Below are 27,081 nucleotides of genomic sequence, written 5' to 3'. Positions count from 1 at the left end.
GAAAATGTGTAAAGCCAGCATGAAAAAACAGAAAACACCCTGAATTTCTTCTATAGAAATCTTATTAATCCAGCAATAGTCTTTTAAATGAAAAGAACAGTGGAATTCATGAATCCGTATGTGACTAGTCAGGCCGAGACATAATAGTCAACTCTAATATTTTTTGTTCTCTACATATCCCAAATAATTTGCCTGATATTTGATTTACGTGGTCTGAATTCTTATTTTTGTTTACTCTCCTTTTAAAGTCCAAAATTTGGAGATTTTTATGTTGAGCTCAACAAGGCAAGTTTTCACAAAATAACTGGAAGACTTTATAAATATAGTCTCAGACAAAGCTAGTTGTGGCATAAAATCGAAGGAGACTGTGTTGGCTAAGCACACATATACAGTATTAATAATGTTGGTTCCTAGAATCCCATAACCAGAGCTTTAGAAAAGGAAAGCCAAACCACTGAATTCAATATTTGCAGCCTATTTCAGGACATGAAAATATTTTGGTTCTCCCATGCAAATAATTTCTCGAAAATACTTTTGTTCAAAATGACTTTTTGTAGACTGAAACTAATTTCAGATTCTACATGACTCAGTATGTAGGGATACGCCCAATCAGAATTTCTTCCACACCCAGGTATACTTGGTTCTTAGTTTTCACTTACTGTATTGATTTGAATCAGTAATTTCTCACTGGGATATGTGTGTTGATGGAGATTGCTAAACCATGCCTTCAAAATTACTTTACAATGTAGGTTGTATGTGTAAAATTTTAACATAATAATAAAATATAGCTAATATACTAATTTGAATTTAAAAACAATTCATCTAATTTGGTGCAGTCTCATGCACTTCGATCAAATTGCGTGCTAAGTCACTTCAGTCGTGTCTGACTCTTTGTGATCATGTTGACCGTAGCCTGCCAGGCTTCTCTGTCCATGGGATTCTCCAGGCAAGAATACTGGAGTGGGTTGCCAGGCCCCCCTCAGGGGATCAAACCTGCATATCTTATGTCTCCTGCATTGGCAGGTGGGTTCTTTACCACTAGCACAACCTGGGAAGCCCATTGATCAAATTACTCTCTCCTAAAACTGCTAACGGTTACCCAACGCCAATAGAATGAAATTCATTTCTTCACCCTGGCCCCAGTCTTTCTTTCGCTATGCTTCCTGCATCAAAACCTTTAAAGTTGTGTTGATTCCACTTTTTAAAATGTTTCACACTGTGTATCTGAATAAATCTGTGCTTCAAACCCTGTTCAAGGTCAAGATTCTCATGGAATCCAGTATATTTCAATAAATATCTACTCATTTGGTTGAGATAAAGTTCCTGCCCTCATGGCTAATACCATAGATTTATTGATAAGTCATAGTCACAGGTACCCCTGCATGTAGAGAATTTTCAATAAAAAGTACTTTCAACATATAAATATTTGTATTAAAATACAATTATCCTCAACCTTATTTGCATATTTGTTATGAAAATTAATTCTCTTCTAGTAGATGACATTCAGATGTATCAGTTCAGTTCAGTTCATTTCAGTCACTCAGTTGTGTCTTACTCTTTGCGGCCCCATGGTCTACAGCACGCCAGACTTCCCTGTCCTTCAGCAACTCCCAGAGCTTGTTCAAACTCATGTCCATCGAGTCGGTGAGGCCATCCAACCATCTCATCCTCTGTCGTCCCCTTCTCCTCCTGCCTTCAATCTTTCCCACATCAGGGTCTTTTCCAATGAATCAGTTCTTCACACAGGTGGCCAAAGTATTGGAGTTTCAGCTTCAGCATCAGTCCTTCCAATGAATATTCAGGACTGATTTCCTTTAGGATGGCCTGGTTGGATCTCCTTGCAGTCCAAGGGACTCTCAAGAGTCTTCTCCAACACCACAGTTCAAAAGCATCAATTCTTTGGCTCTCAGCTTTCTTTACAGTCCAACTCTTTCATCTCATGATTACTGGAAAACCATAGCTTTCACTAGATGGACCTTTGTCGGCAAAGTAACGTCTCTGCCTTTTTAATAGGCTGTCATAGCTTTTCTTCCAAGGAGCAAGTGTCTTTTAATTTCGTGGCTGCACTCATCATCTGCAGTGATTTTGGAGCCCAAGAAAATAAAGTCCGTCACTATTTCCATTGTTTCCCAATCTATTTGCCATGAAGTGATGGGACTAGATGCCATCATCTTAGTTTTTGAATGTTGAGTTTTAAGCCATCTTTTTCCTCTCCTCTTTCACTTTTATCAAGAGGCTCTTTAGTTCTTCTTTGCTTTCTGCCATAAGGGTGGTGTCATCTGCATATATAAGGTTATTGATATTGCTCCCAGCAATCTTGACTCCAGCTTGTGCTTCACCCAGCCTAGCATTTCTCATGATGTACTCTGCATATAAGTTAAAATAACAGGGTGACAATATGCAGCCTTGACATACTCCTTTCTCGATTTGGAACCAGTCTGTTGTTCCATGTCTGGTTTTAACTGATGCTTCTTGACCTGCATACAGATTTCTCAGGAGGCACGTCAGGTGGTCTGGTATTCCCACCTCTTCAAGAATTTTCCACGGTTTTTTGTGATCCACACAGTCAAAGGCTTTGGCATAGTCAATAAAGCAAAAGTAGATGTTTTTCCTGGAACTTTCTTGCTTATTCAATGATCCAATGGATGTTGGCAATTTGATCTCTGCCCTTTCTAAATCCAGCTTGAACATCTGGAAGTTCATGGTTCACGTACTGTTGAAGCATGGCTTGGAGAATTTTGAGCATTGCTTTGTTAGCGAGTGAGACGAGTGCTATTGTGGGGTAGTTTTGACCTTCTTTGACATCGCCTTTCTTTGAGACAGAATGCAAATAGGTAACTGCTACTTGGAAAATTTTGAAAACAAAATAGAACATTTTGTAAGAGTCAGATAACATATACACATTAGTAAGTTTCTTGAAAGAAAGGATTAATTGCTCAGTCTTGTCTGACTCTTTGCGACCCCATAGGGTGTAGCCCGCCATGCTCTTCTATCCATGGGATTCTCCAGGCAAGAATACTGGAGTGGGTTGCCATTCCCTTCTCCAGGGGATCTTCCTGACCTAAGGATCGAACCTGGGTCTTCTGTATTGCAGACAGATTCTTTCCCATCTGAACCACCAGAAATCTATTCAAAAATTTATATAATTATCCATCAATAGCTATCATGTAAAATTATACTCATACCAAACTTACAGCAATAGAACCTTCTTGAATTCAGAACTATCAAATATTAATTACTTCATCATATGTTGCATATGTTTCATGTTTGCATTGCTTAAAGTATAGCACAACAGCCTTCATAAAACTAATTGAATGAACGATTTAAATAGTAGATAATTTCGTGTCTATGGGCATGGTATGCAACCTAAGAGAAATTCAACTTGTCTTTAAAAACTTTGGAAAACGAAATTGAACATTACTGAATGCTTTTTAAAAGGTGTCTCCTTTCATTTCAGGAAGAAAAGGAAGGGAGAGAAAAAGAAAAAAACCTAATAAAGAAGAAAGTACGGATGAAATACCTGATAACAAAGGTCTGGAGCCCAGCAGGGAAACTCCAGAGCAACGAGAAAACAAACAGCAGCAGAAGAAACGAAAGGTCCAAGATAAACAACAGAAATCGGTATCCGTCAGCACTGTACACTAGAGGGTCCCATGAGATTGTCATAAACTCGTAATGCTGCTATCTCCACCAGATGCCCAGGACAGGTGCTCTAGCCATTAGGACCACAAATGGACAACGTGTCAGTTACTGCTCAGTCTAAACAACATTCCAGATAGTTGCTATATTCTTCATACAAGCATAGTTAACAACAAAGAGCCAAAAGTCCAAAGAAGGGATGCTTTTGAATGGTTATCTTATGTGCTTCTGTGCATTTTTAAGAGACAAGAAATTTTGTACATAATCATCAATAGGCTAGAAGCTGTAACAACCTAATGATGACAGCTGGAGAAGCAACATCTTCTCCCTATAAAAACATGTTTTCAAGCTATTGTTTAAAGAAGCAAATGATAGTTCTGCAAACTCAGAGATGCTGTGTCCCTTCAAAAGAAACCAGAGATCAGAGGAGAGAAACACCTTTCAAAGGGCAGTGTTGTTTTGTGCAGGAAATCTAGGGAGTGCTCAGATATTAGGGCCTGGCATTTGGAATCATAGGAATTATCACCATGGAAACAACTGTTTTAAGCTTGGTTCTCTTGCCCTCATTTGTTCTTCTGCAAGAAGCATGAGAGTGCACATATTTTCAGAATTAATATACTGTATGGGATTGGAGGAAGGCAAAATGTGGAAGAAACCATAGAGCTGGAGATGGTTTTTGTGCTTTACAAAACTGTGAAGGGTTGTGATTACCTGGAACAGGTCTCCAGTCTATGTCCGCACTGTGTGGTTCAGCCTCTGCTACCCCTTGGGTTATATGTCTGTAAACATGTACCTGTAACTTACTTCCAAAAACAAAATCATACTTATTAGAAGAAAATTCTGATTTCATAGAAAACAAAAACTAGAGCAAGGAAAATATAACATGTTTGCAAAGTCGTGTGTTTTCTTTCTCTCTCAACTGGGAGAGGGAGAAACAATCTTATTACCTGCTTAATTGTCCACACGGAACTAAAAGGGATACTACTTTCTAACAAAGTGTATCTAATAGGGGGGAAAGCCACCACAATAAATATATTTGTTGATAGTTTTTAAAGTTTTGTTCATTTTATTGTTTGTTTTATTAAAAAGTTGTTACTCTTAGAAACTCCTGAATTAGGAAAGAGGATTGTGTATCCTATGGAATTCAGAACATTTCTCAGTGTTTGCTTTTGGAATCCAGCTTTATCTGAGCTGATGGAAATTTACTTATAAAGAATTAGAAGATACTTATCCATTTTTCTTATTGTGGTTAAAAAATTCTAGTTATAGATGCAGGGGCCTCCCTAAATGATTTCATTACTCCCCCTTCTTTGCTTCTTTGTATCTTTTCTTGTACGTCTGTTCATCTTGAACATTTGGCCTTTTCTTCTGCATGTTTTTTCAGTCTCTGGATCTCTTTGGGGAACTGAAGTCATCCTATCTGCAGGCTTCGCCAGTATTTCAGAGAGGCCACAGCCAGCCTGGGGCAAGAGGAGACAGGTGTCACAGAATCTCATGACCCACCATAACCTTCCTGTTGTAATGGAAGGATGTACAGCTACTCTGTCCACCAGTCTTCCTAGCCCTCTAAAGAGCACTGCTTTCTGAAGAGCTGGCAATGAGTCTGGTTTCTAGCTGCCAATTTCTGGTCATTCTTTCCCCACAAACTGTACTCTTCTGAGGACTGTTTGCCTTAATTCTCTTTTCCTCTTCCAAGATATAAAATTTTTGAGTGATGTGTTCCTGCTTCTTATTCTGTATTTTCTTTTCTTGTCCACGTGAGATGTGTTATGTATAAAAATAATCCTATCTTCAACTACAGTTTAATATCACCAAGGAGAAACAAACATTTTCCTTACAGAGTTGTGTTAGGTGGAAGTATAGTCCCATCTTCTAGACCTTAGAGGTGGTTTCTATCACCATCTTTGTCCTCAATCTTACCTAGTCAAGCCTATGTGGCCAAATAATTTTTGTGTATTTTCTATGTTTATCATTGTCTTCATCCTTTCAACAAGCAATGACTGAGAAGGTCTACACCTGCATATGCAATGCTGAAAAAAGGTTAAATAAACCAGGACACAACAACTGTGGCAAATGATTATCATGTCTTCCCAGGTGTTTTGACTCCAGACTTTCACTCTGTGGTCCCCCAGACAATATCAGGTAATCTAAATCCCTGATGCAGCACATAATTACAAGTAGAATTATTACAAAGGAAAAAGAAATGAAGACCAGCATTAATAGTCACATATTGGGTGAAATATAAGTGAAGACAAAAAAAAAAAAAAACGCGTCCATTTTAACCGGAGTTCTTAATCCACATGTAATTAGATCTTTAATCATGTGAAATCATTATCATCTTCAAACTAGCAGCCTACTCAACTTTGGGAAAATCTCCTGTTTGACTTCTGATAAAATTCCTGTATACTAGTCACTGAAGGCATTAACTTTCTGCTCTGATTCTGTCTTTAAGATCTGGTAAACTGTTAATGGTGGCAGATGGCTGGTAAACTCTAGATACAAAGAAAATCAAGGGAGTGCAGCAATGTAAATCTATGTTTGATCCACATGCCTGTTCTGGGCTCCAAATTCTACTTTATAAGAGAAAGGAAGTCTTTCTTCTGTCCAGTCGTAGATAGCTGGCACTACTTAACAACTGGCAAACTACTTAACTGCTCCGAGTCCCCATTTCTTATGTGTAGCACGAAAGCGGTGGTCTGGAGATGACCATTGGCAGGGAAGCCTGTGTCCTTGTGTTAGTTCAAGGTGATGTCCCTAATAACTCCTCATTAGTGACAGTGTCTTTCTGTCACTTTGCTTTTCCGAAAAGTGGAAATGTATAGGCTCTTAGATGAGAATTAGAAGTTTTGTCACCCAATATAATAATTATTCTGTACATAATAAATATCAAGAAAAATAACTAATCCCACAAGCCACACATATAAATCAATTTTATCTTCATTAATATGTGATATTATCCATATAAGTTGGCTTAGTCCTTGAAATTATTACATTAACTTCTTATTCCTTGAAATTATTACATTAATTTCAAGGAGTAAGTAATTCCTTGAAATCATTACATTAACTTCCAGGAATAAGTAATTCCTTAAAATTATTACATTAATTTCAAGGAATAAGTAATTCCCTGATGTAATAATTTCAAGGAATAAGTGTATCTGTGAGATTCAGTGGAAATGAAATGAATATTAGTAACCAAAATGTAAAAACAGGTTTTGTCTTGGATCTTGTTAAAATTAAGAAATCACATATACTTAAAAGTATGCTTTTTTTTTTAAATAAATGAGCATAAAGACACTGAGGAACTGACTAGACTCTATCTCAGTCCAACTGCATCTATTTCTGGGCAAATTAGTGGGAGACAAGGCCTCTTTCTAAAGCTGATATGTTACTTCTTGTAACACAGAGTTAGTCTGGAAGCCATTATAAATTCATCCTCCACTAAAGAATAAGATTACATAAAGATGGTGGTTGGATCAACTGAGACATTTTCTGTTGCAAACAATAACATTTCACCTGGTTTTTTTAATCTATTTATTTTTAATTGAAGCATAATTGCTTTGCAGTACTGTGTTGGTTTCTACCAAACATCAACATGAATCAGCCACAGGTTTCCCCATGTCGCCTCCCACCTGGACGTCCCTCTCACCTCCCTCCCCAACTAGGTTGTTACCAACCTTGTTACCGACCCCTCCAGGTTGTTCCCAAGCCACTAACTTAGTAGATGTGTTATCATTTTTGTTATATTCCTACTTCTGGATTTATTAGTAAAAAGAAACAATCCCAAAATTGTCTGTACCTCCTTCATGCTAACCAGTTTTCCTTTGACTAAATTATATTATGTTATTATCTCCAAAGCACAGTAAGCAGGTTATTGATATATTTGTTGTTAAAATGAGGAAACTGAAGCACAGAGAAGCACCCAAAGTCACAGAACCAGTAATCAATAAGCCTGGAAGTCACTTCAGCTCTGCCCTTGCTCATTCCCCTTACCTCATAACTCTTTGGAATTCCCTGGTGATACAGTGGTTAAGACTCCATGCTTCCACTGCTGAGGGCATATGTTCGATCTCTAAGCAGGGAAGTTTCACATGCTGTACAGTGTGACCAAAAAAAAAAATCATGTTTACTCTTAGTTCCAAAGAAGTCCGTAAACGTATTATGGGAGTATTTTCTTGTGATCTGAACTAGTAGCTCATAAAGAAGCAGCAGAGAAGTCAAATCACAGAGGCCTTAGCCCAGGATAAGACTCAACTCTGAATCTGAACTCAAATGTGACTATGTGTGTGAGTGTGTGTTGAGGGGGGTGGGACAGGGGCTCCAAAGAGTCTATGGGCTGGCTAGTAGGAGGTTTGATGGGAGGACTCAAGTGTGCTCAGAGGGAAATGGAAAAATGAGAATTATGTGCCCTCAGTAAAAGACCAGCATTCATATACAAAAGGAATGGCAAGTATGGCTCCTTGGGAAAGTCCTAGATTGCTATAGCCACTCTTTGTTACTGTGTAATGACTCTCAATTCGGTTCTCTTTCAGTGTAAGCACGATATTGGCCAATTCTATTATCTTTTCCTTGAGTCCTTGTCGAAGGTTAAAATGACACAGGAAGAAGCATCAGCAGATCTTTTTCACTGTTGGAACTGCCAAAACAACGTCCTTCAGATAATTCCTCACTTTCTTCAGATACTCCAGACATTCAATATCAGTGTTTCAGTTGTCACGCGTCTTTTCTTGCCCACCCTGTCTCTCCAGTAATTCAAAGAGCAGCATATCCATCATATAAGCAGGTTTTAAGAAGTGAAGAAAAGAAAGAAGAAATGAATGAAGGGAAGTAAATACGGAGGCAAAAAGAGTAACCATAGCTTTATTCATAGTCATTATTTATTTATTTGGCTGCATCAGGTCAGCTGCATGTAGGATCTTGCCACCTGACCAAGGATAAACCCAGGCCCCCTGCATTGAGAACACAGAGTCTTAGACACTGGATCGCCAGGGAAATCCCCATAGTCATGAAAACACACTTGTAGGAGAATCTCAACCAGTAAGAATATTTTATTAGCTGGAAAACTGGCAGCATGATAATTTCAGAAGACCGAATTTCATGACCGTAAATAGTTTGAAAACTACCTTACACTTCTCTATCGACAGCCTGTGCAATGAAAAATATTGTTCAAAATGATATTGAGACAATAAAAAATATTGAATAATCTACTAAAGACTAAGTTTTACTTTTAAAAATAGAAAATTAGCAAATCCTTATTGGAAAAGTTTTTGTACCATTAACATCAGTTACTATTTTAGTTATCCCTGTCAAATTTCCATATCACAAGTAGATTTTAAGCAAGAGATAGAGTTTTTCAACCCACTTAACAACCCATTAAAATTTTGCAGAGACGCCTACTTTTATAATAAAATAAGTGCTTTGAAATTACAAAGCACAGTAAATATACAAGCTACTATTATTGCTAGCCAGTCACTAGCTAAAGCAACAGATTGCCTTTCTCCATTCCTCACACTGTTGAGACACTGGAGACTATTTTTAGAGAAAATTATCCATATCCCTTCCAAGAAGGGATTAATAAAAGCACTCATTCCTGAGTTGACAGACCCCATATTTGAGAATGCAGCACGCAGTCTTTTCTTCCGGCTTATTTTTCTGTTGGGGCTTCCCTGGTAGCTCAGTCGGTAAAAAAATGCATGCCATGGAGGAGAAGCCGGTTGGATCCCTGGGTCAGGAAGATCCCCTAAAGAAGGAAATGGCAAACCACTCCAGTATCCTTGCCCAGAAAAATCTGATGGAAAGAGGAGCCTAGTGGGCTGCAGTCCATGGGGTCACAGAGAGTCAGACACTACTGAGCAACTTTCACTTGCTCTATTTTTCTATAGCTGCTGTTATTGGAGCTACATGAAAAATGGGGAAGGGGACACCACTTCATTTGGTAAATTCTGTGGTGCCTAAACACAGTAACGTAAGTTCCCACTAAATCTGAATTTTATCCTGGAGATGTTTTTGAGTACACTGATGCTACCATGTGTGCTCTCTGTCCCTGGATCATGCACACTCTTGCCGAGTTCCAACCTTCCAAGAGGCAGAAAGTTCTTTAACAGCTCAGTGGACCATCTGGCCATGACAGTCTCAAGGTCTGAAAAAAAGAAAATAGAAGAAAACTTATGATTCCAAAAGAATGGGGGCCTTAGCTTTACTCAGTGGCAGTCGTGTATTACCTCTCTGCTTCTCCCCAAGTGAAAGAGAAAGTCGCTCAGTCGTGTCTGACTCTTTGTGACCCCATGGACCATACAGTCCGTGGAATTCTCCAGGCCAGAATACTCAAGTGGGTAGCCTATCCCTTCCCCAGCGGATCTTCCAGACCCAGGAATCAAACCAGAGTCTCTTGCATTGCAGGTGGAATCTTTACCAACTGAGCTATCAGGGAAGCCCTGCTTCTCCCCAAGAATGTTATCCAAAAAAAAAAAGCCACATTCTTAGCCTTAGGGCATGGGGCACTGGGCTCTTCCTGATGGCAATGTCAGTCATCCTGGACTGCAGCCTCTCCCCTTGTTTGGTCCTATACTTTGCTTGGTTGTTTTTTTTTTTTTTTTGGTTGACTAGTTTGAGAAGGGAAAAAAATGACCTAATGATTTAAAAATTAACCTCGGATTAAGTTGGAGAAGAAATAGTTTAGTAAGTTCCTCTACTCAATGTAAAACTAAGGAAAGACATTATTTTACACTTCTTAAAGCAGTAGTTTAATAAAATCAAAACAAAAGGAAACTAGGACTTCCCTGGCAGCCCAGTGGGGTTATGACTTCGTGCTTCCACTCCAAGGGGCTTGGATTGAATCCTCGGTTGGGGAAGACCCTGCATGCCATGAGTCAAAAAGACACAGAAAAAAAATAAAAATAAAAACTAGAAAAAACAAAAATAAAAACACTTGGTATTTAACATCCTAGGGATTGTCTTCATGTGATAACTATTTAGAACTATTTATCACGAAGTTTGCCCCTACTCATCTTTTTCCCATAGAAAAAAATGGTTATGACTCATAACAAGAACACACCATACACTATAGGAAAATAGATTATAGTTTTATCCAAACCACCAGTGAGAATAATTTATGATTCCAAAAAGACATAGACAAGCAGAGTCAGTTTAGGAAAGTGAATCATTTTCATGTAAATGAATCCTAACTTTCTTGATTGCCATCCTAGTCTCCTTTAAATGTTAACGTTTTTAGGGTGGGAGGGGGGAAATGAATTATTGTGGTAAACCAATATTTCCACTTGTTGACTGTGGAATATTTAAAGCATGGCTTAATATACAACATGTGAAAGAAAGTGTCAAGAGAATAGAGCTTAACTGGAATCCATATGATCCAATCAAATCCAAAGTGCTACTATTTATAGAAAGGAAGAGATCATTAGAATGTGCTATTCCATGTCTCCAGATTTTTCAAATTTATTACGAAAATCATCCTTTCCACATCATCAAAATAGATTGTTTGGTCATAGCCATTGCTCCAGGCTGAAACAATATGAAATTCAGGGCCAATATCAATTTCCTTGCCCCCACCCTTTCCACCCCTCAAAACAACCAGCCAATTAGATAAATTTATAAGCAATTAAATTAACAAAGAATAATTAAAAATTAGTAAGTTTAAAGAGAAATGACTGTAGAAAAGCATCAGTTGTTTCAGGTTTGATATAATCACCTGTGGGATAGTTCTATAAAACTAGTCAGTAGATGTATTTCCTATTTGTCTTAGTCCATTTGGACTGCCATAACAAAATAACTAAGTCTGGTAGCTTATAAATAACAGTTCTGGAGTTTAGAAACTCAAGAAGAAGGCACCAGAAGATTTGGTATCTAGTTAGGGCCGACTTAGGGATTTGCTGGTAACTCAGCTGGTAAAGAATCTGCCTGCAATGCAGGAAACCCCAATTCAATTCCTGGGTCAGAAAGATCCACTGGAGAAGGGATAGGCTACCCACTCCAGTATTCTTGGGCTTCCCTGGTGGCTCAGCTAGTAAAGAATCTGCTGCAATGTGGAAGACCTGTGTTCGATCCCTGGATTGGGAAGATTCCTTGAAGAAGGGAACAGCTGCCCATTCCAGTATTCTGGCCTGGAGAATTCCAGGGACTGTATGTATAGTCCATGGGGTTGCAAAGAGTTGGGCATGACTGAGTGACTTTCACCTCACCTTTGAGGGCCCACTTTCTGGTTAATAGATGGCACCTTCTTGTTGGGTCCTCTTGTGGTAGAACAGGCTAAGGATCTCTCTGGAGCCTCTTTTACAAGGGCACTAATTCTAATCATGAGGGCTACATCCACATGACGTAATAACCCTATCTCCTAATACCATTACCACAGGCATTAGGATTTCAAGATATGAATTTGGAAGGGGACATGTTCAGACCATAGCACCATCCACTTATGAGTCATCATTTAAATGAATAAATAATCAAAAGATAGATTCTGTCATCCTTATTATAGAGCTAATAGGAACAGTGCTTTGAGGGACCAATAGGGCTACCCAATTAGATTTAGTATTTCCATGTGTATAAGTTACATATTCTCTTAAAATTTTTTATCATCTCTAGATAGAAGTTAAAGCTTTATAGATAATTGCTCTACCATCCCTGACATCTGTTGTAAATATTAATGTTTTCCAGCCTGTAAAAATGATAAGAAAACATTATTGCCTTTGTAGTTATATAACTTTATAAGTTTTGATACCACAAAAACAAGAAAATTTGAAAATATAGAAGTCTAACTTTGCAAAGAATCAGAGGGATTTAAGTTCTGAAGGAAAATTCTTTATCTATAAAAATCACAACTGAACTACTGAACTAACTAACGTAACTAAGTACTATTTAAGCAGTGCTTCAAAGGGTTGAAAAAAATAAAATATACCTTTGAGTAGCATTTCAAATGGAGAGGTAACCCTGTGTAAGATTTAGACCCTCAAAGAAAAGTAGCATATTGTCTTTCTTTTCCCTGTGTCACTTGAAACACGGCACAACACTCATATATTAAGTTAAAAGTGAATTGAGATAACAAATTCATTGCTAAGTTGCTTCTTAAAGTTTGTAAAGAAACATACTGCCAAAGTAGAGGATTAAAGTGAAATTCCCTATACATTCTAATTTGCAAGACAAAGCTTCAGTCTTACTACAAAGTGCTGCATTGTGGTTCTAAAGACACCACACCAGCCCTAATCCATAATTGTGCTCAGCGCTTACCCAGACTTCACTGGGTACCATGCTCCCAGCTTCCACTTGGCATTGCCCCCATCTTGCACTCCCACAAACTCAGTCAGTAGATGTATTTCCTATCTAGACTTCCCAATAGAAAGTCTAAGGAACTCAGGAACGCAGAGGTAAGGAAAAGCAATCTTTGGGGAAAAAAAATTGCTGTTTTATATTACAAAAAAAATTCTTTAATGTCATTCAATATTGTCAAAGCGTCAGTGAAGTAATCACAATGAGAAAAATGAGAACTTTGTTGCACTTTCTCACCCCAGTTTTGCAATTTAATATTGTTTTATTTTGCAACACATAAAGGGAAAGGATTACAGTGTAGTTCAGCACAGGAAGCCTCCACAACCTTGATCCAGCCCTACTGCACACTCATAACCACCTACTGCCCAGCCTCCAGTCCTAAGTTTGGTTTGAGAAGCACCAGTGATGCTATCCAAACACGATGAACTGCCCTCCAGCTTGGATGCCTTGGGAAAATCTCCAGCTCTTCCAGTTTCACCCTGGACTGGAGCCAGATTGTAAGCAAATGTGTGAAGGCCCAGTCACCCCTTCTGCCTTCTGTTTCTTTCATTTCCTGTGCAGAATAACAGCTCCAGGAACTCAGCTTTTCCTCCCGAGGTAAATCACGTAAAACCTACGGGACTGAAAAAAAAAAATAAGAAAAAGAAAAGAAAACTCCAGGACTCCCATAATGAAAGAAATGACAGAGAACATACTGGAGGAAACCAGCCGTCTCCATTCTTTCTAGCACGGGGTAGCTTTAGCCCACACCCACGTCGATTGTCTTGACTTCAAGAAGCTGTCTCTCTATAAATAAACTGACCAATGTATCTTTAAAACATAAACGGCTTGGACTGTCATAATAAACACTGCAAAATAAATACCAAATAACATCTGGAGGCAAAGCTTTGGAGGGAATGGGGTGAGAGAGAGTGCTATCTTTACTTAGTTCTATTACTAAAGTATGGACTTCATTTTTAAAATCTAGGACACGTTCCATTATTAACCAAACACAAACCAAAGATGTACTGATTTTACTTTAAAATCTCAGATAAGAGAATACTGTCTGTAATTGTGTCTTTGAGCTAATCTTAGTGACATTTTAACTCTCTTGTTTTCTACTATTTGAAACAGTGTTCAGTTATTAAACCACTTCATTTAGATATGAAAATGGCTTGTATTTAGCTCTAATTATTATTGGTACTGTTAGACAAGAAAACTATCCCCTTTTGCCTTGAGAAACTAAAATCTGTAACGTACTATACTAGGAAAATGCAACATTTTCATCCTAAAGTGTTATTACATTAAATTATTTCTCCTTGCAATGACAAGCAAAAAGACCATGTTCCATCTGCTTCTCATCTGCATCCAACTGGTGGGTAGTGATTCAATTCGGTTAATATTTATAGAGACAGCAACTGGTCAGACACTCTTCCTATGCAAAATCATTACAAAGAATGCTTGAGTCTCTCCTAGTGAATTTAAGGATTGCTGTGTGCACACTTGCCCCAGAGTCACCTTGCTTATTTTGTGTAATGCTCTCATAAAATTTTTGTAGGTGACATAGTAAGCATGGTACATCCAATGCCAAAGAAAGAAAAGCACTAGAAATATGTAATTTGTAAGTAAAATTTTATACCTCAAAAAAATCATCATGCCTATTTTATAGTAAATAATAATAATCAGTTCAATTATTCCAAGCTTCTGATGATGGTGATTGCAGCCATGAAATTAAAAGATGCTTACTCCTTGGGAGGAAGGTTATGACCAACCCAGAAAGCATATTTAAAAGCAGAGACATTACTTTGCCAACAAAGGTCCATCTAGTCAAGGCTATGGTTTTTCCGGTAGTCATGTATGGATGTGAGAGTTGGACGGTGAAGAAAGCTGAGCACCGAAGAATTGATACTTTTAAACTGTGGTGTTGGAGAAGACTCTTGAGAGTCCCTTGGACTGCAAGGAGATCTAACCAGTCCATCCTAAAGGAGATCAATCCTGGGTGTTCATTGGAAGGACTGATGTTGAAGTTGAAACTCCAATACTTTGGCCACCTCATGAGAAGAGTTGACTCATTGGAAAAGCCCCTAATGCTGGGAAGGATTGGGGGCAGGAGGAGAAGGGGACGACAGAGGATGAGATGGTTGGATGGCATCACTGACTCGATGGACATGGGTTTGAGTAAACTCTGGGAGTTGGTGATGGACAGGGAGGCCTGGCGTGCTGCGATTCATGGGGTCGCAAAGAGTTGGACACGACTGAGCGACTGAACTGAACTGAACTGAACTGAACTGATATACCCTCAATTACTTTTTCTTCCTAGTTCATAAATCTTGACTTTTCTTTTAAATAATGAAACAAATCTGTTCATTACTAATAGGATGATAAATATTTCTCAAATAAATATGTAAGGATATTTAATCTCATGTAAGTGTTTTTGAAAAGTACATTTGCTTCTCTTTCCATAGGGAGTAGAGTTTGCCAAAGGATGTTGCTGAGATACCATGCGAGGTATCATCTCATCTGCTAACAGTCTGCTCCTGATGACACATATTTATTCCATTTTTCACATGTGGCTGAAACTACTACAGCAAAATGGAGAACTCAGTTTTCCTATTTAAAAAAAAAGATACCATTTGGCTGCATCATGAAACAATCCAAATGTACTTCAGAAGAAACGGCCAAGTTGGATAGTTACATGGAATCGTTGGAGAACACTGGGAAATAAGTCATCAGACATTTCATTGCTTCTTTTTCTTTCTTTCTTTTTCTGATTAACCAAAATGCCGGTTTTAGCCAGGCTGCATGAAGGATATTTTACATTTCAGTCTCTTCTTTCAGAAACTGTTAAATGTTGGCAGTAGGTCAAATTTACTGAGGCTACAAGTTGTAATACATTTAAGAGACTCTTACTCAGTTTTGATGATTAACCATTCCCTCTCTTTCAACAAACAAAAATACAGCAAACAAAATAAAGATGCATTCGTATTGCAAGTTTCAAAAAGAGCATTTCCTTTCCATTCTACAAGATTTTGAATGTCACACAGTGAAGTATATTTAAGCAAAAACAAATATCCCGAAGCTCAACAGAAAGGAAGAGGACATACAAACATGGCTGCAGGGGTGGGGGCCATGCAGGCACAGGGTTCGCCATTTTCCCATCTCTCTTCCTCCAGTTCCCTTGACTGAACTGCTCAGTGACTCCTGATTCCTGTTTCTCTCCCAGTCAGCAGACCCCCATTTGGCAGCATCATGAAGCACAAAATCCAAATTGTAAAGCCAAGGTGACTAGTTAGATGGAATCATTGGAGGACACTGGGAAATAAGTCTGAGGTTACCTTAGGAAGTGAAATTTCATGGAAAGGGCACAGTCTTTGGAGACTCAAAGAGCTGCAATTAAATCCCTTTCTGGCAGACTGTACAATCTTGGAAAAATAATTGAAGTTCTTTGATTCTCAGTATCCTCTTGTATAAAATGAGTATATTATTCCAGACTATACAGAATTGTCATCAGGATTAAAGGAAACATAGTATATGGATTGCAGAATAAATTAGTTAAAATAAAATTTTAAAAAAGTATATGACTTGCCGGGCACATGGTGGATACTGTGTAAGTTGTTCCTGTCATCATCAGGACTTTACTTCATGGAACTTCACAGATAATGTGGTTTTGACAAGCAAGGTTTGTGACCACCTTGCTTTGTCGGGTGATGGTTAGCATTTTTTAGCAATAAGATTTTTTGTTTTGCTTTGTAGAGATCAGCAATGTGCTTCTAAGTATTCTTTTTTAACTTTATTTTTTTATTGAAGCATAGTTGATTACAATGTTGTAGTTTCAGATGTACAGGAAAGTGATTCAGTTATACATATATATATCTATTCTTTTTTTAGATTCTTTTCTCTTATGGATTATTACAAAATACTGGGTATGTTTCACTCTGCTATATAGTAGGTACTTGTTGGTCATCTATTTCATATATAGTGGTATATATATGTTCATCCCAAACAATTAATCCTTCCCCTACTTTCCTCTTTGGCAATCATGTTTGTTTTCTGTGTCTGAGGTCTATTTCTGTTTTGTATGTAAGTTCATTTGTATCATTTTTTTAAGATTCCACATCTAAGTGATATCATATGATATTTGCGCTTATACTCAAGTCAGGACTTGTATTCAAGTCACCCTCATTTTACTTAATAATAGCCCCACAACACAAGAGTAGCGATGCTGGCCATTCAGATACGCCAAAGAGAAGCTGAAAGATGCTTCCTTTAAGTGAAAAGGTGAAAGTTCTCAATAAGGAAGGAAAAAAAATTGTATGTTGAGGTTGCTAAATTCTATGGTAAGAACAAGTCTTCTATCTGTGAAACTGTGAAGAAGGAAAAAGAAATTCATGCTACTTTTGCTGTCACACCTCAAACTGCAAAAGTTACAGGCACAGTGAGTGATAAGTACTTAGATAAGATTTAAAAAGGCATTAAGTTTGTACAATAAGACATTCAGAGAGAAAGAGAAAGATCATATTCATTTAATTTTTATAACAGTATATTGTTACAGTTATTTGATTTTATTATAATTTATCATGGTTAATCTCTTACTGTGCCTAAAGTATAAATTAAACTTTATCATAGGTATGTATGTGTAGGAAAAAAACATAGTGTATATAGGATTTGATACTATCTGTGGTTTCAGGCATCCACTGGAGGTCTTGAGATGCATCCTCTATGAAGAAGGGGAGACTACTGTAGTACTTCGACAGTGAAACAAGATAGGAAGGAAGTGATAGAGTCATAGGCCATGAGAAGACTCTGGCATAAAAGAGCATACATATGCTGTTCGCAGAACTCCAAGTTGCTGTTGTGTTCTCTGGCAAGAGATTGGTGGGTGTGTGGGCAGGGAACAGATGACAAATGGCCTTATATGTTATGTGAAAGACTTGGAACTTTATCTTGAAAAGTGACGAGTCTGGGAAAGGTTGTGAGAAGGGCAATGGAATGATTCTATTTGGCTTACCAAGATGCCTTTGGTGACAAAGAAAGGATAGAATTTTTTAAAAGAATGAACAAAAGAAACCTCAGATGAGCAGTTCAGTCTCTGAGTCAGGAAGATCCTCTGGAGTAGAAAAGGCAAGCCACTCCAGTATTCTTGCCTAGAAAATTTCATGGACAGAGGATCCTGGTGGACTATAGTCCATGAAGTCACAGAGTCACATGCTACTGAGTGACTTATTACGTGCAATAAAATTGTATTCAGTTCAGTTCAGTCGCTCAGTCGTGTCCGACTCTTTGTGACCCCATGAACTGCAGCATGCCAGGCCTCCCTGTCCATCACCAACTCCTGGAGTCCACCCAAACCCATGTCCATCGAGTTGGTGATGCCATCTAGGCATCTCATCCTCTGTCGTCCCCTTCTCCTCCTGCCCCCAATCCTTCCCAGCATTATGGTCTTTTCCAATGAGTCAACTCTTCTCATGAGGTGGCCAAAGTATTGGAGTTTCAGCTTCAACATCAGTCCTTCCAATGAACACCCAGGATTGATCTCCTTTAGGATGAACTGGTTGGATCTTCTTGCAGTCCCAGGGACTCTCAAGAGTCTTCTCCAACACCACAGTTCAAAAGCATCAATTCTGCGGTGCTCAGCTTTCTTCACGGTCCAACTCTCACATCCATACATGACTACTGGAAAAACCATAGCCTTGACTAGATGGACCTTTGTTGGCAAAGTAATGTCTCTGCTTTTAAATATGCTATCTAGGTTGGTCATAACCTTCCTTCCAAGGAGTAAGCGTCTTTTAATTTCATGGCTACAATCACCATCAGCAGTGATTTTGGAGCCCAAAAAGATAAAGTCTGACACTGTTTCCACTGTCTCCCCATCTATTTCCCATGAAGTGATGGGACCAGATGCCATAATCTTAGTTTTCTGAATGTTGAGCTTTAAGCCAACTTTTTCACTCTCCTCTTTCACTTTCATCAAGAGGCTCTTTAGTTCTTCTTCACTTTCTGCCATAAGGGTGGTGTCATCTGCATATCTGAGGTTATTGATATTTTTCCTGGCAATCTTGATTCCAGCTTGTGCTTCATCAAGCCCAGTGTTTCTCATGATGTACTCTGCATGTAAGTTAAATAAGCAGGGTGACAATATACAGCCTTGATGTACTCCTTTTCCTATTTGGAACCAGTCTGTTGTTCCATGTCCAGTTCTAACTGTTGCTTCCTGACCTGCATACAGGTTTCTCAAGAGACAGGTCAGATGGTCTGGTATTCCCATCTCTTTCAGAATTTTCCACAGTTTATTGTGATCCACACAGTCAAAGGCTTTGGCATAGTCAATAAAGCAGAAATAGATGTTTTTCTGGAACTCTCTTGCTTTTTCGATGATCCAATGGATGTTGGCAATTTGATCTCTGGTTCCTCTGCCTTTTCTAAAACCAGCTTGAACATCTGGAAGTTCACCGTTCACGTATTGCTGAAGCCTGGCTTGGAGAATTCTGAGCATTACTTTACTAGTGTGTGAGATGAGTGCAATTGTGCGGTAGTTTGAGCATTCTTTAGCATTGCCTTTCTTTGGGATTGGAATGAAAACTGACCTTTTCCAGTCCCGTGGCCACTGCTGAGTTTTCCAGATTTGCTGGCATATTGAGTGCAGCGCTTTCACAGCATCATCTTTCAGGATTTGAACAAAAATATACAGAGCCTGAATTAATGCAGAGAGAAGGTGAAGGAGAGGAGAAAATAGATATCAGACATCATTTGAAAGTAGGAGCCATAAGAGGAAGCTGGCAGGTGAAGTGAATCCATGTGTCTCTTGGTGTGTCTGAGGTTAGTGGTATCACTACACAGAGAACTGACCATAGGCACAAGTGGATTGCCTGCTTGCCTTGCTGATGTTGAAATGTGTGAGGCATTCAATGGGGATGAACTCAAGGGAGTCTGAAATACAAGTCTGTCCCTTTTTGAGTATGTAAAATGAAACATCAAATTAGGAGTAATCATCTAATAAATAAACCAGAGGGCATAGATGAGTGGATCTGAGCAGAATACATTAAAAGAAAGGGAAAAAAATTGAACACACTTAGCAATATTTAAAGAGATCCCCTAGAGGAGCAACCCACTCCAGTATTCTTGCCTCGAGAATCGCATGGACAGAGGGGCCTGACAGGCTGTGGTCCATAGGGTCGCAAAGAGTTGGATCGCAAAGAGTTGGACATGACTGAAGGGACTTAGCATGCATGCACAGAGAAAAAGAAAGTCAGACTGAGAGGTGAATAAAGAACAAAGAATGTGACAAGACAGAAAAGTTACAGGTGGGAATCAAAAGAAGGTGTGATGATATCAAATGCTACAACAAAGTCAATTAATCTAAAGACCCTTTGTTGCCAGGATTTGCCAGAACTTGTTTCCTCAAAATTATAAAAACAGAATTCAAAGCTCAGTGTGTTTTTTAAATTTTTATTTTTATTTTTTTGCCACAGGGCTTGGTATAGGGGAGCTTAGCTCCCCAACCAAGGATAGAAAACGTGCCCCTGTAGTAGAAGCCAGGAGTCTTAACCACAGGACCACCAGGGAAGCCCCGGATCTCAGTGTGTTGAGAACAGAATGGGAGGTAGGGAACTGCAGATGGAAAAGGGACAGAGGCAAAGCAGTGGAAAAGCTCTCCTCTAGTAGATAAGAAAGGGAACTCAGACCAGGACCCACACACAGTCAAGTCATCCTTTCCTTGGATCTGCTTTCCAAGAAAGAAATTAGACTAAAGCATGTTCACCTGCTAAAGCAAAGGAGAAAAAGGCATTTCCTGACTTAACAGACAAAAAGAATTATTAACTAACCTGTAATAAAAGTAAAAGTGCAACTTTAAATACTATAATAATCACGGTGGACAAATGGGAATGTAAACAGCATTTCCAATTTAACATTCTTCTCCCAACACATCTTCCAACTCTCTCTCAAATTCCCATATCACTTCATGATTCTAAGCAAGACTTTTTTCTTTTGGTCTTCTTCTTTGTCTCTTTTCCCTTAAAAGAATGTATTTGGTAATGCTATTTCACCTTAACTGATTTTGCTATCCAAAAATCAATCTGTATTGCTGCCCTCCTTAATACTTAGGTCAAGCTTCTAACTTTTAGGCAATATTGCCTACTCAACATTTTGCCCAAAACTTGCATAAACTGTATTAACTTCCACTTTTTTGTATGTTACTTTACAGATGAATTACAAGTAAAATCAAAACTGGATGTGAGTCCTTTTAAAAATATTAAAGACTGCAAAATATGAAGTTTAATAGCAAAGTATAAAAATATAAAGTATAACATATTATTAATATCACTTTAAGGTTGACTTATCTCCTCTTTAATCATAATTCAGTGTTTGAATCATGAATACAAGTGGTTGGCAAGAAAAAAACTCTTCAAGTCAACTTATCACTACCTAGGAGAAAATCTTTACAAGGAAATATTTAGTAGGTATACTTTCTATGAAGCATAAATTTTTGGTTCCATAACTGTTTTCCTATTTTCAGATATAGTCAGCAGCAGTACAATGTATACAGTCCTGCTTAATGAAACCAGTTTTATTTTGTTGCAGTTTGTAACTCTTTCACATATTGGCACAGTTTCATCTATTCAATTAAAAATTAGATGTTTTATTAATGTATTTATTTGCTGATAGGAAGCATGTTGTGCTCAGTATATTCAGCAAAAAATCAGGCTAAATTGTCTCCATTAACTTATTTGATGTCTAAAAACAGAAACATAATGTAATTATTGTATAGATCCAATGATAAATACAGAATTCTAGTTTTCTGCCTGATAGAAACTCAGATAGCCAGTAAAAATCACATATCTTCACAGTTCCTCCTAAATAAAAAAAGATAAAAACTTGCTTTCGAGTCTGATTTAAAATTTTTCTTAAATGCTGTATATTCTTTTGAAAAACAACATCAATTATCACATCTTCAAAGCCACTCATTTTTAAAAATGTTATTTTCAAAACACGTTTTCTGCCATGAGGAACAAATGTAGAATCTGAAGACTACACCTAGGTCATGCATTTATATCTAAATGAATTCTAAAACTAATGTTAAGCTACTGACCCAGAAGCAAGAAGAGCAGACATCCCACTCAAAGGAGACTGCGCAGGCCACCATGGAGTCACCACAGCTCTCAGACCTCAGGCTCTGCCTTACAAAACACACCTTCACTTTCCTGTGCTGTTTCATGATTTAGGAGTTTTTTTGCTTTTTGTTTGTTTGCTGTTTGCTTTGTCTTTTAGAGTTTTTAAAGTAATAAATTGGGGAAATTTCATACACTGTATCTTGAATTTCAACAGAGTTTCTCTGGATATTTTCATGAATAAATTTACAGCTGTGCTGTGTGCTGTGCTCAGTCACGTCCAACCTTTTGTGACCCCTTGGACTGTGGCCCTCCAGGCCCCTCTGTCCATAGAATTTTCCAAGCAAGAATACTGGGGTGGGTAGCCATTTTCGACTTCGGGGGATCTTCCCAACCTAGGGATCGAACCTGGGTATCTTGGGTCTCTGGCATTGGTAGGTGAATTCTTTACCACTGTGCCACCTGGGAAACCCATACATTTACAGAAGTGGCTACAATGAGATGGATCCCTATCTAGCTGAGCAGCTTCGTGGAAGGAATATTGATAAAATTTTCTGTGTCAACCTGCAGGTTCTATGATACAGCACTGAAGTCTATGTCCATCCTTTACTGTTATTTCATCTCAGCAGCTTGGATGAAGCTAAAGAAAGCATGCTTCTCTAAATCTAAAAGAGAGAGAGAGAATGCTGAGAGATATAAATGATGATTTGGATGAGAAAATAAACATTGTAAAACAGTCAAACTGGAATGATAGGCTGGGACCAAAAAGATAAAATCGAGAAGAAAAGAATGCCTAGACCTACATTAAAGTAAACCAAACTACAAAGGAGCAAGGGAATTAATAGCCACTGGCATGGAAAAAAGTCAACCCGTAGAGGTTTTAGTTGACCACAAGCTTCAAAGGGATTAAGAGTCTGATATGGTACAGAAGGGAGCTAATGAAGGACAGTGCTGTGGACCAGCCACCCTCGGGGCTGCTGCTATTTTTACCTAAAGGGCAAGTCCTGGGAATTAGCTAACCTGAGTGTCTGCATACCTGGGCTAGAATGCCTTCAGAGACCTGTGGTTAAATCCCATGAGTTCGTTAGTTAGGAATCTTGAAAAGTGACAGATCACTTGTGCTCTCAAGCTACTACCTGCTTAAGTTCACCCCTAACCTCAATGGGGAAATGGGATGAACACAGGTGGGATTTTCTCAGAAGGGATCAAATCTGGACCCCCTCCATTGGGAGGCAAACTCTTAACCACTGGACTGCCTGGGAAGTCCTTCCTGTTCCTGTTTTTAAGCTTTAACTGTTACCAGTCCAAGCTCACCCTGCTCACTGCATGACAGGCCAACGAATCTGAGAGACAACGTGTAAGGGCAAAAGGAAAAGGACTTTATTCGGAAAGCAGCTGACCGAGAGGACGGCAGGCTAGCACCTCGAAATAGCCATCTTATCAGGGTCTGGATGCCAGGTTCTTTTGTAGAGTCAGAGGAAAAGCAATGAGGAACTAAAGTCAAAAGGCAAAAAAGAGAGGGAGAGGCAGTGGGGAGGTAAAGTATTAAAAGGTCTTCAGTCTCGTAAAACATCCCTAAGAGAATGGCCAGCCTTTGAAAGGGGTGTGTTAATCTCTTCTATTCACAGGTGGGTAGGGACAAATTATGCCTCTGTGAGCTGAACAAATACACTTTACAGTCAAGCAGATGGCCTGGGTCCTCTGAGGCAGGCTATTAAGTATGATTATACAAAAGCATAATCATAGTAAATATGACTATACAAAAGTCGGTGATGGCATCACCAACTCGATGGACATGAGTTTGAGCAAGCTCCGGGAGTTGGTGATGGACAGGGAAGCCTGGCATACTGCAGTCCATGGGGTCCCAAAGAAACAGACAGGACTGAGCAACTCAACTGAACTGAACTGATACAAATGCAACAGAAAGTAAAAGAAACAGTTTCCAACATGGAGTCAGAACTGGCTTCCTCCCTGCAACATAACTTCTCCTTAAAATTCAGGACCTTGAGCATGATTATGCTTCACACAAGCAATTGCCATTTTCTGATTCCAACTTACTCTCCACATGCTTACCAAAGGCTTGAGCTTATCAATCATGAGGTCAGATTTTTGCCCCCATTTCTACTGCATCTTGGATGACTGCCAATTCTGGGTAGACAGTATACCTAACACTCCAAACCCACTGTCTGTGTAGCTCTGTATGGATACCCTGGACCATGTACCATCTAGAATTCTTTACACTCTATGGTGATCTATAGTTTCTGCTCCCTCAGCATGTTGGTCTACAAAAAGTATTCTTAGATCTCAATAAGAACTCTAGTCTGTGGGCCATCAAGTTATCTTAATCTTTAATCCTTTCCCTGGCTTCATTAAATTATTCAACTGAGCTTTATTTTCTTCATTTGTAAATGAAGTGCTGAGCACTGCTAAAAACAAATGCCGCAACCACATGGATTGATGCCATTACAAATTCATGGTCTCCCACATCAGTCTAGCTATTAACACTACACAGTAAAACCTCTATCTCTAGTCTACTTCCTCTCTCATGCCCCACAACAGTATTTTCAAACTTTCACCACTCTGATCTTTCCCATCACTCTAAGTAAATGAACCCTCCTTTAGAGAGAAAAATAGACACCACCACATAAGACCATTTGCCACTCCCTGTGTCTCCCCACAACACAACCAAATGTAAATATATGTAAATATAGTTAACACAACCCTTACTCTTTTCTATACATTTTAGCTAAGTGGTTGCCCTTCTGCCTCTCAAATCCTTCCATCTGTTCTTTGAATCACATCTTCCCATTTCTTTGGGAACCTTACTTAAATCAAGTGTACTTCCTTTCTTCTGTACTTTTGACTTCTCTTTTTCTTCCAACATGTCCTATCTCTTTATCTCCTTCTAGTGATCACTTTACTTTCTGTGACTCAGCTGGTAAAGAATCCGCCTGCAATGCAGGAGACCTGGGTTCGATCCCTGGGTTGGGAAAATCCCCTGGAGAAAAGAAAGGCTACCCACTCCGGTATTCTGGCCTGGAGAATTCCACAAACTGTATAGTCCATGGATTCGCAAAGAGTCAGACACGACTGAGTGACTTTCACTTTTCCTCTTAGAGCCAAGTTTCTCCTGCTGCTGCTGCTGCTAAATCGCTTCAGTCGTGTCCAACTCTTAGCGACCCCATGGACCACAGCCTACCAGGCTCCTCCATCCATGCGATTTTCCAGGCAAGAGTACTGGAGTGGGTTGCCATTGCCTTCTCCCAAGTTTCTCCAAAGAGCGACATATATTTACCACCACTTTCCCCCTTCCTAGGACTGTCTAAATCACTGTATAGATCACTGTATATGTCCTATAGCACCTCAAACTTAATATGTCCCAAATTGAACTCACTTTCTCCCTCCCTCCTTTAAATTTCCTCACATTTCTTTTTTTCCTATTTTAGCAAACTGCCCACCCATTTTCTCAAGTCAGAAACTGCATTCAACCTTCACATTAATCTGATGATTAAAACCTCTCAATTTTTTTCCTTAATAGTCCTTAAATCCATAACTTTGTTATAATTATTATTCCATGATCACTATCAAATACTTGGCCTTCTATGTGGTTTTCTACAAGATGTTCCTCATTGTGTCTGCCAAAAGTCACTGGAGCCACATTCAAATAAACATTGCTGTCATCTAAAAAAGATGCAGAATGTGAGAGTGCAGGTTAAGTTTTATTTGGGGCACAATGAGGACTGCAGCCTGGGAGACATCACCTCAGACAGCTTGGAGAAACTACACCAAAAAGACAATGGTGGGATGTCAATACATATGATTTTTGGTGAAGAGGGAGTTCAGTGCAATCAAGCACTTATCTTACAAAAGGTTTTCTGCCTGTCATGAGGAGGTTGATGTCACCATGAAGGAATTAAGCATTTTTCTAGATATGAGGAGATGAAAGGATTGGTATCATGAAATCAGTTCCTGAGAATATCCAACTGTCTAAAGACTCCAGTTCCACCAGTTTCTTTGGAGCACAAAATGCCCCACTCTCCACCCTGAACTCGCTTCAGGGTGTGTCAAAGGTCAGCACAGGATTCAATCTTCACAGAGGCAGATGGTAAATGCCCTTGGCAAGAGCCAGTTTGTAGTTGACGTTGTTATTCATTCTTTCTTACCTTCATATGTAAGTACTTATGGATCCCTTCACCTCTGGACAGTCTAGAGAGACATCCCTGTTATGCAGCTCTATCCACACACTGCCCAATGAAGCTTGCTCTGTGTTACTGTCTCTCCTGGGCATATTTTTTCCTTGATAAGCCCCAGATCATCTAACCTGGGCAGTGGCCATACTATACATTTTTTAGGATAAAACCCAATTTTTTTATCAGAGCATGTCAGAGAATTCATCATCTGGTTTGTTTCTCCAGCCTCACTTCTTGCAGAGTCTTTTCTTAGTACCAGCTACAATCCAACGGTAACTAACTAACTGCATTTCTTCAAATGGCCATATTCTGTCTCATATTGGTCCTATGATAGCTTCTTTATTGGGGTAATAAAGTAATATCCAAATATGAGTAGAAAAATTTAAATCAACCAAGGTTAATAACAGGTTAGTTAACTGTTAATACACTTGATCTTAGCCAAAAGGCAGGAAATGGCAACCCACCCCAGTATTCTTGCCTGGAGAATCCCATGGACAGAAAAGCCTGGCAGACTACAGTCCATGGGGTTGCAAGGAGTCACATCTGACTGAGCAACTAACAGTAACTGTTTATGCTGTATTCCTCAGAGGTTCAAGTCAACAAGCATCCATTTATGTCTTCAACAAATGGTTAATGCATACATACTGTGTGTTTGGCATTATTCTAGGCGCTTTGGGTAGATCAGTGAATAAAGTGGACATGCACAGCTGTACCTGTGACGCTTCATTCCAGAGGGGAAATGATGGCAGCTGGTGACTTTAAATAGATTTCAGACAAAATTTCAGGGAGGTGATCCTTGAGTGAGTTTGATATTTTACTCTGGGATGAATGGGGAGCCACTGGAGGGATTGAGCAGAGAAGTGCCATGATCTGACCAATATTTCAGTGGAATC

The 27,081-nt window shown here is 38.9% G+C and overlaps 1 protein-coding gene across 1 annotated transcript in view; it reads left to right on the top strand.

The window, feature by feature from the left end:
- Positions 1-4,693, top strand: part of RSPO3 (R-spondin 3) — a 92,003-nt gene extending 87,310 nt beyond the window's left edge. The window contains exon 5 of the mRNA XM_081529796.1: positions 3,458-4,693. Coding sequence (XP_081385922.1) covers positions 3,458-3,645 — 188 coding nt within the window. The 3' untranslated portion in view covers positions 3,646-4,693. The remainder of the gene's footprint in view (positions 1-3,457) is intronic.
- The last annotated feature ends 22,388 nt before the right edge of the window (positions 4,694-27,081 follow it).

The sequence above is a fragment of the Giraffa tippelskirchi genome, chromosome 9 (assembly GCF_054371585.1).
Source record: "Giraffa tippelskirchi isolate mGirTip1 chromosome 9, T2T-mGirTip1v1.2.pri, whole genome shotgun sequence".
NCBI classification, from domain to species: Eukaryota; Metazoa; Chordata; class Mammalia; order Artiodactyla; family Giraffidae; genus Giraffa; species Giraffa tippelskirchi.
Note: the sequence above shows the minus strand (reverse complement) of the source record. Positions and strands in the feature narration are given on the sequence as shown.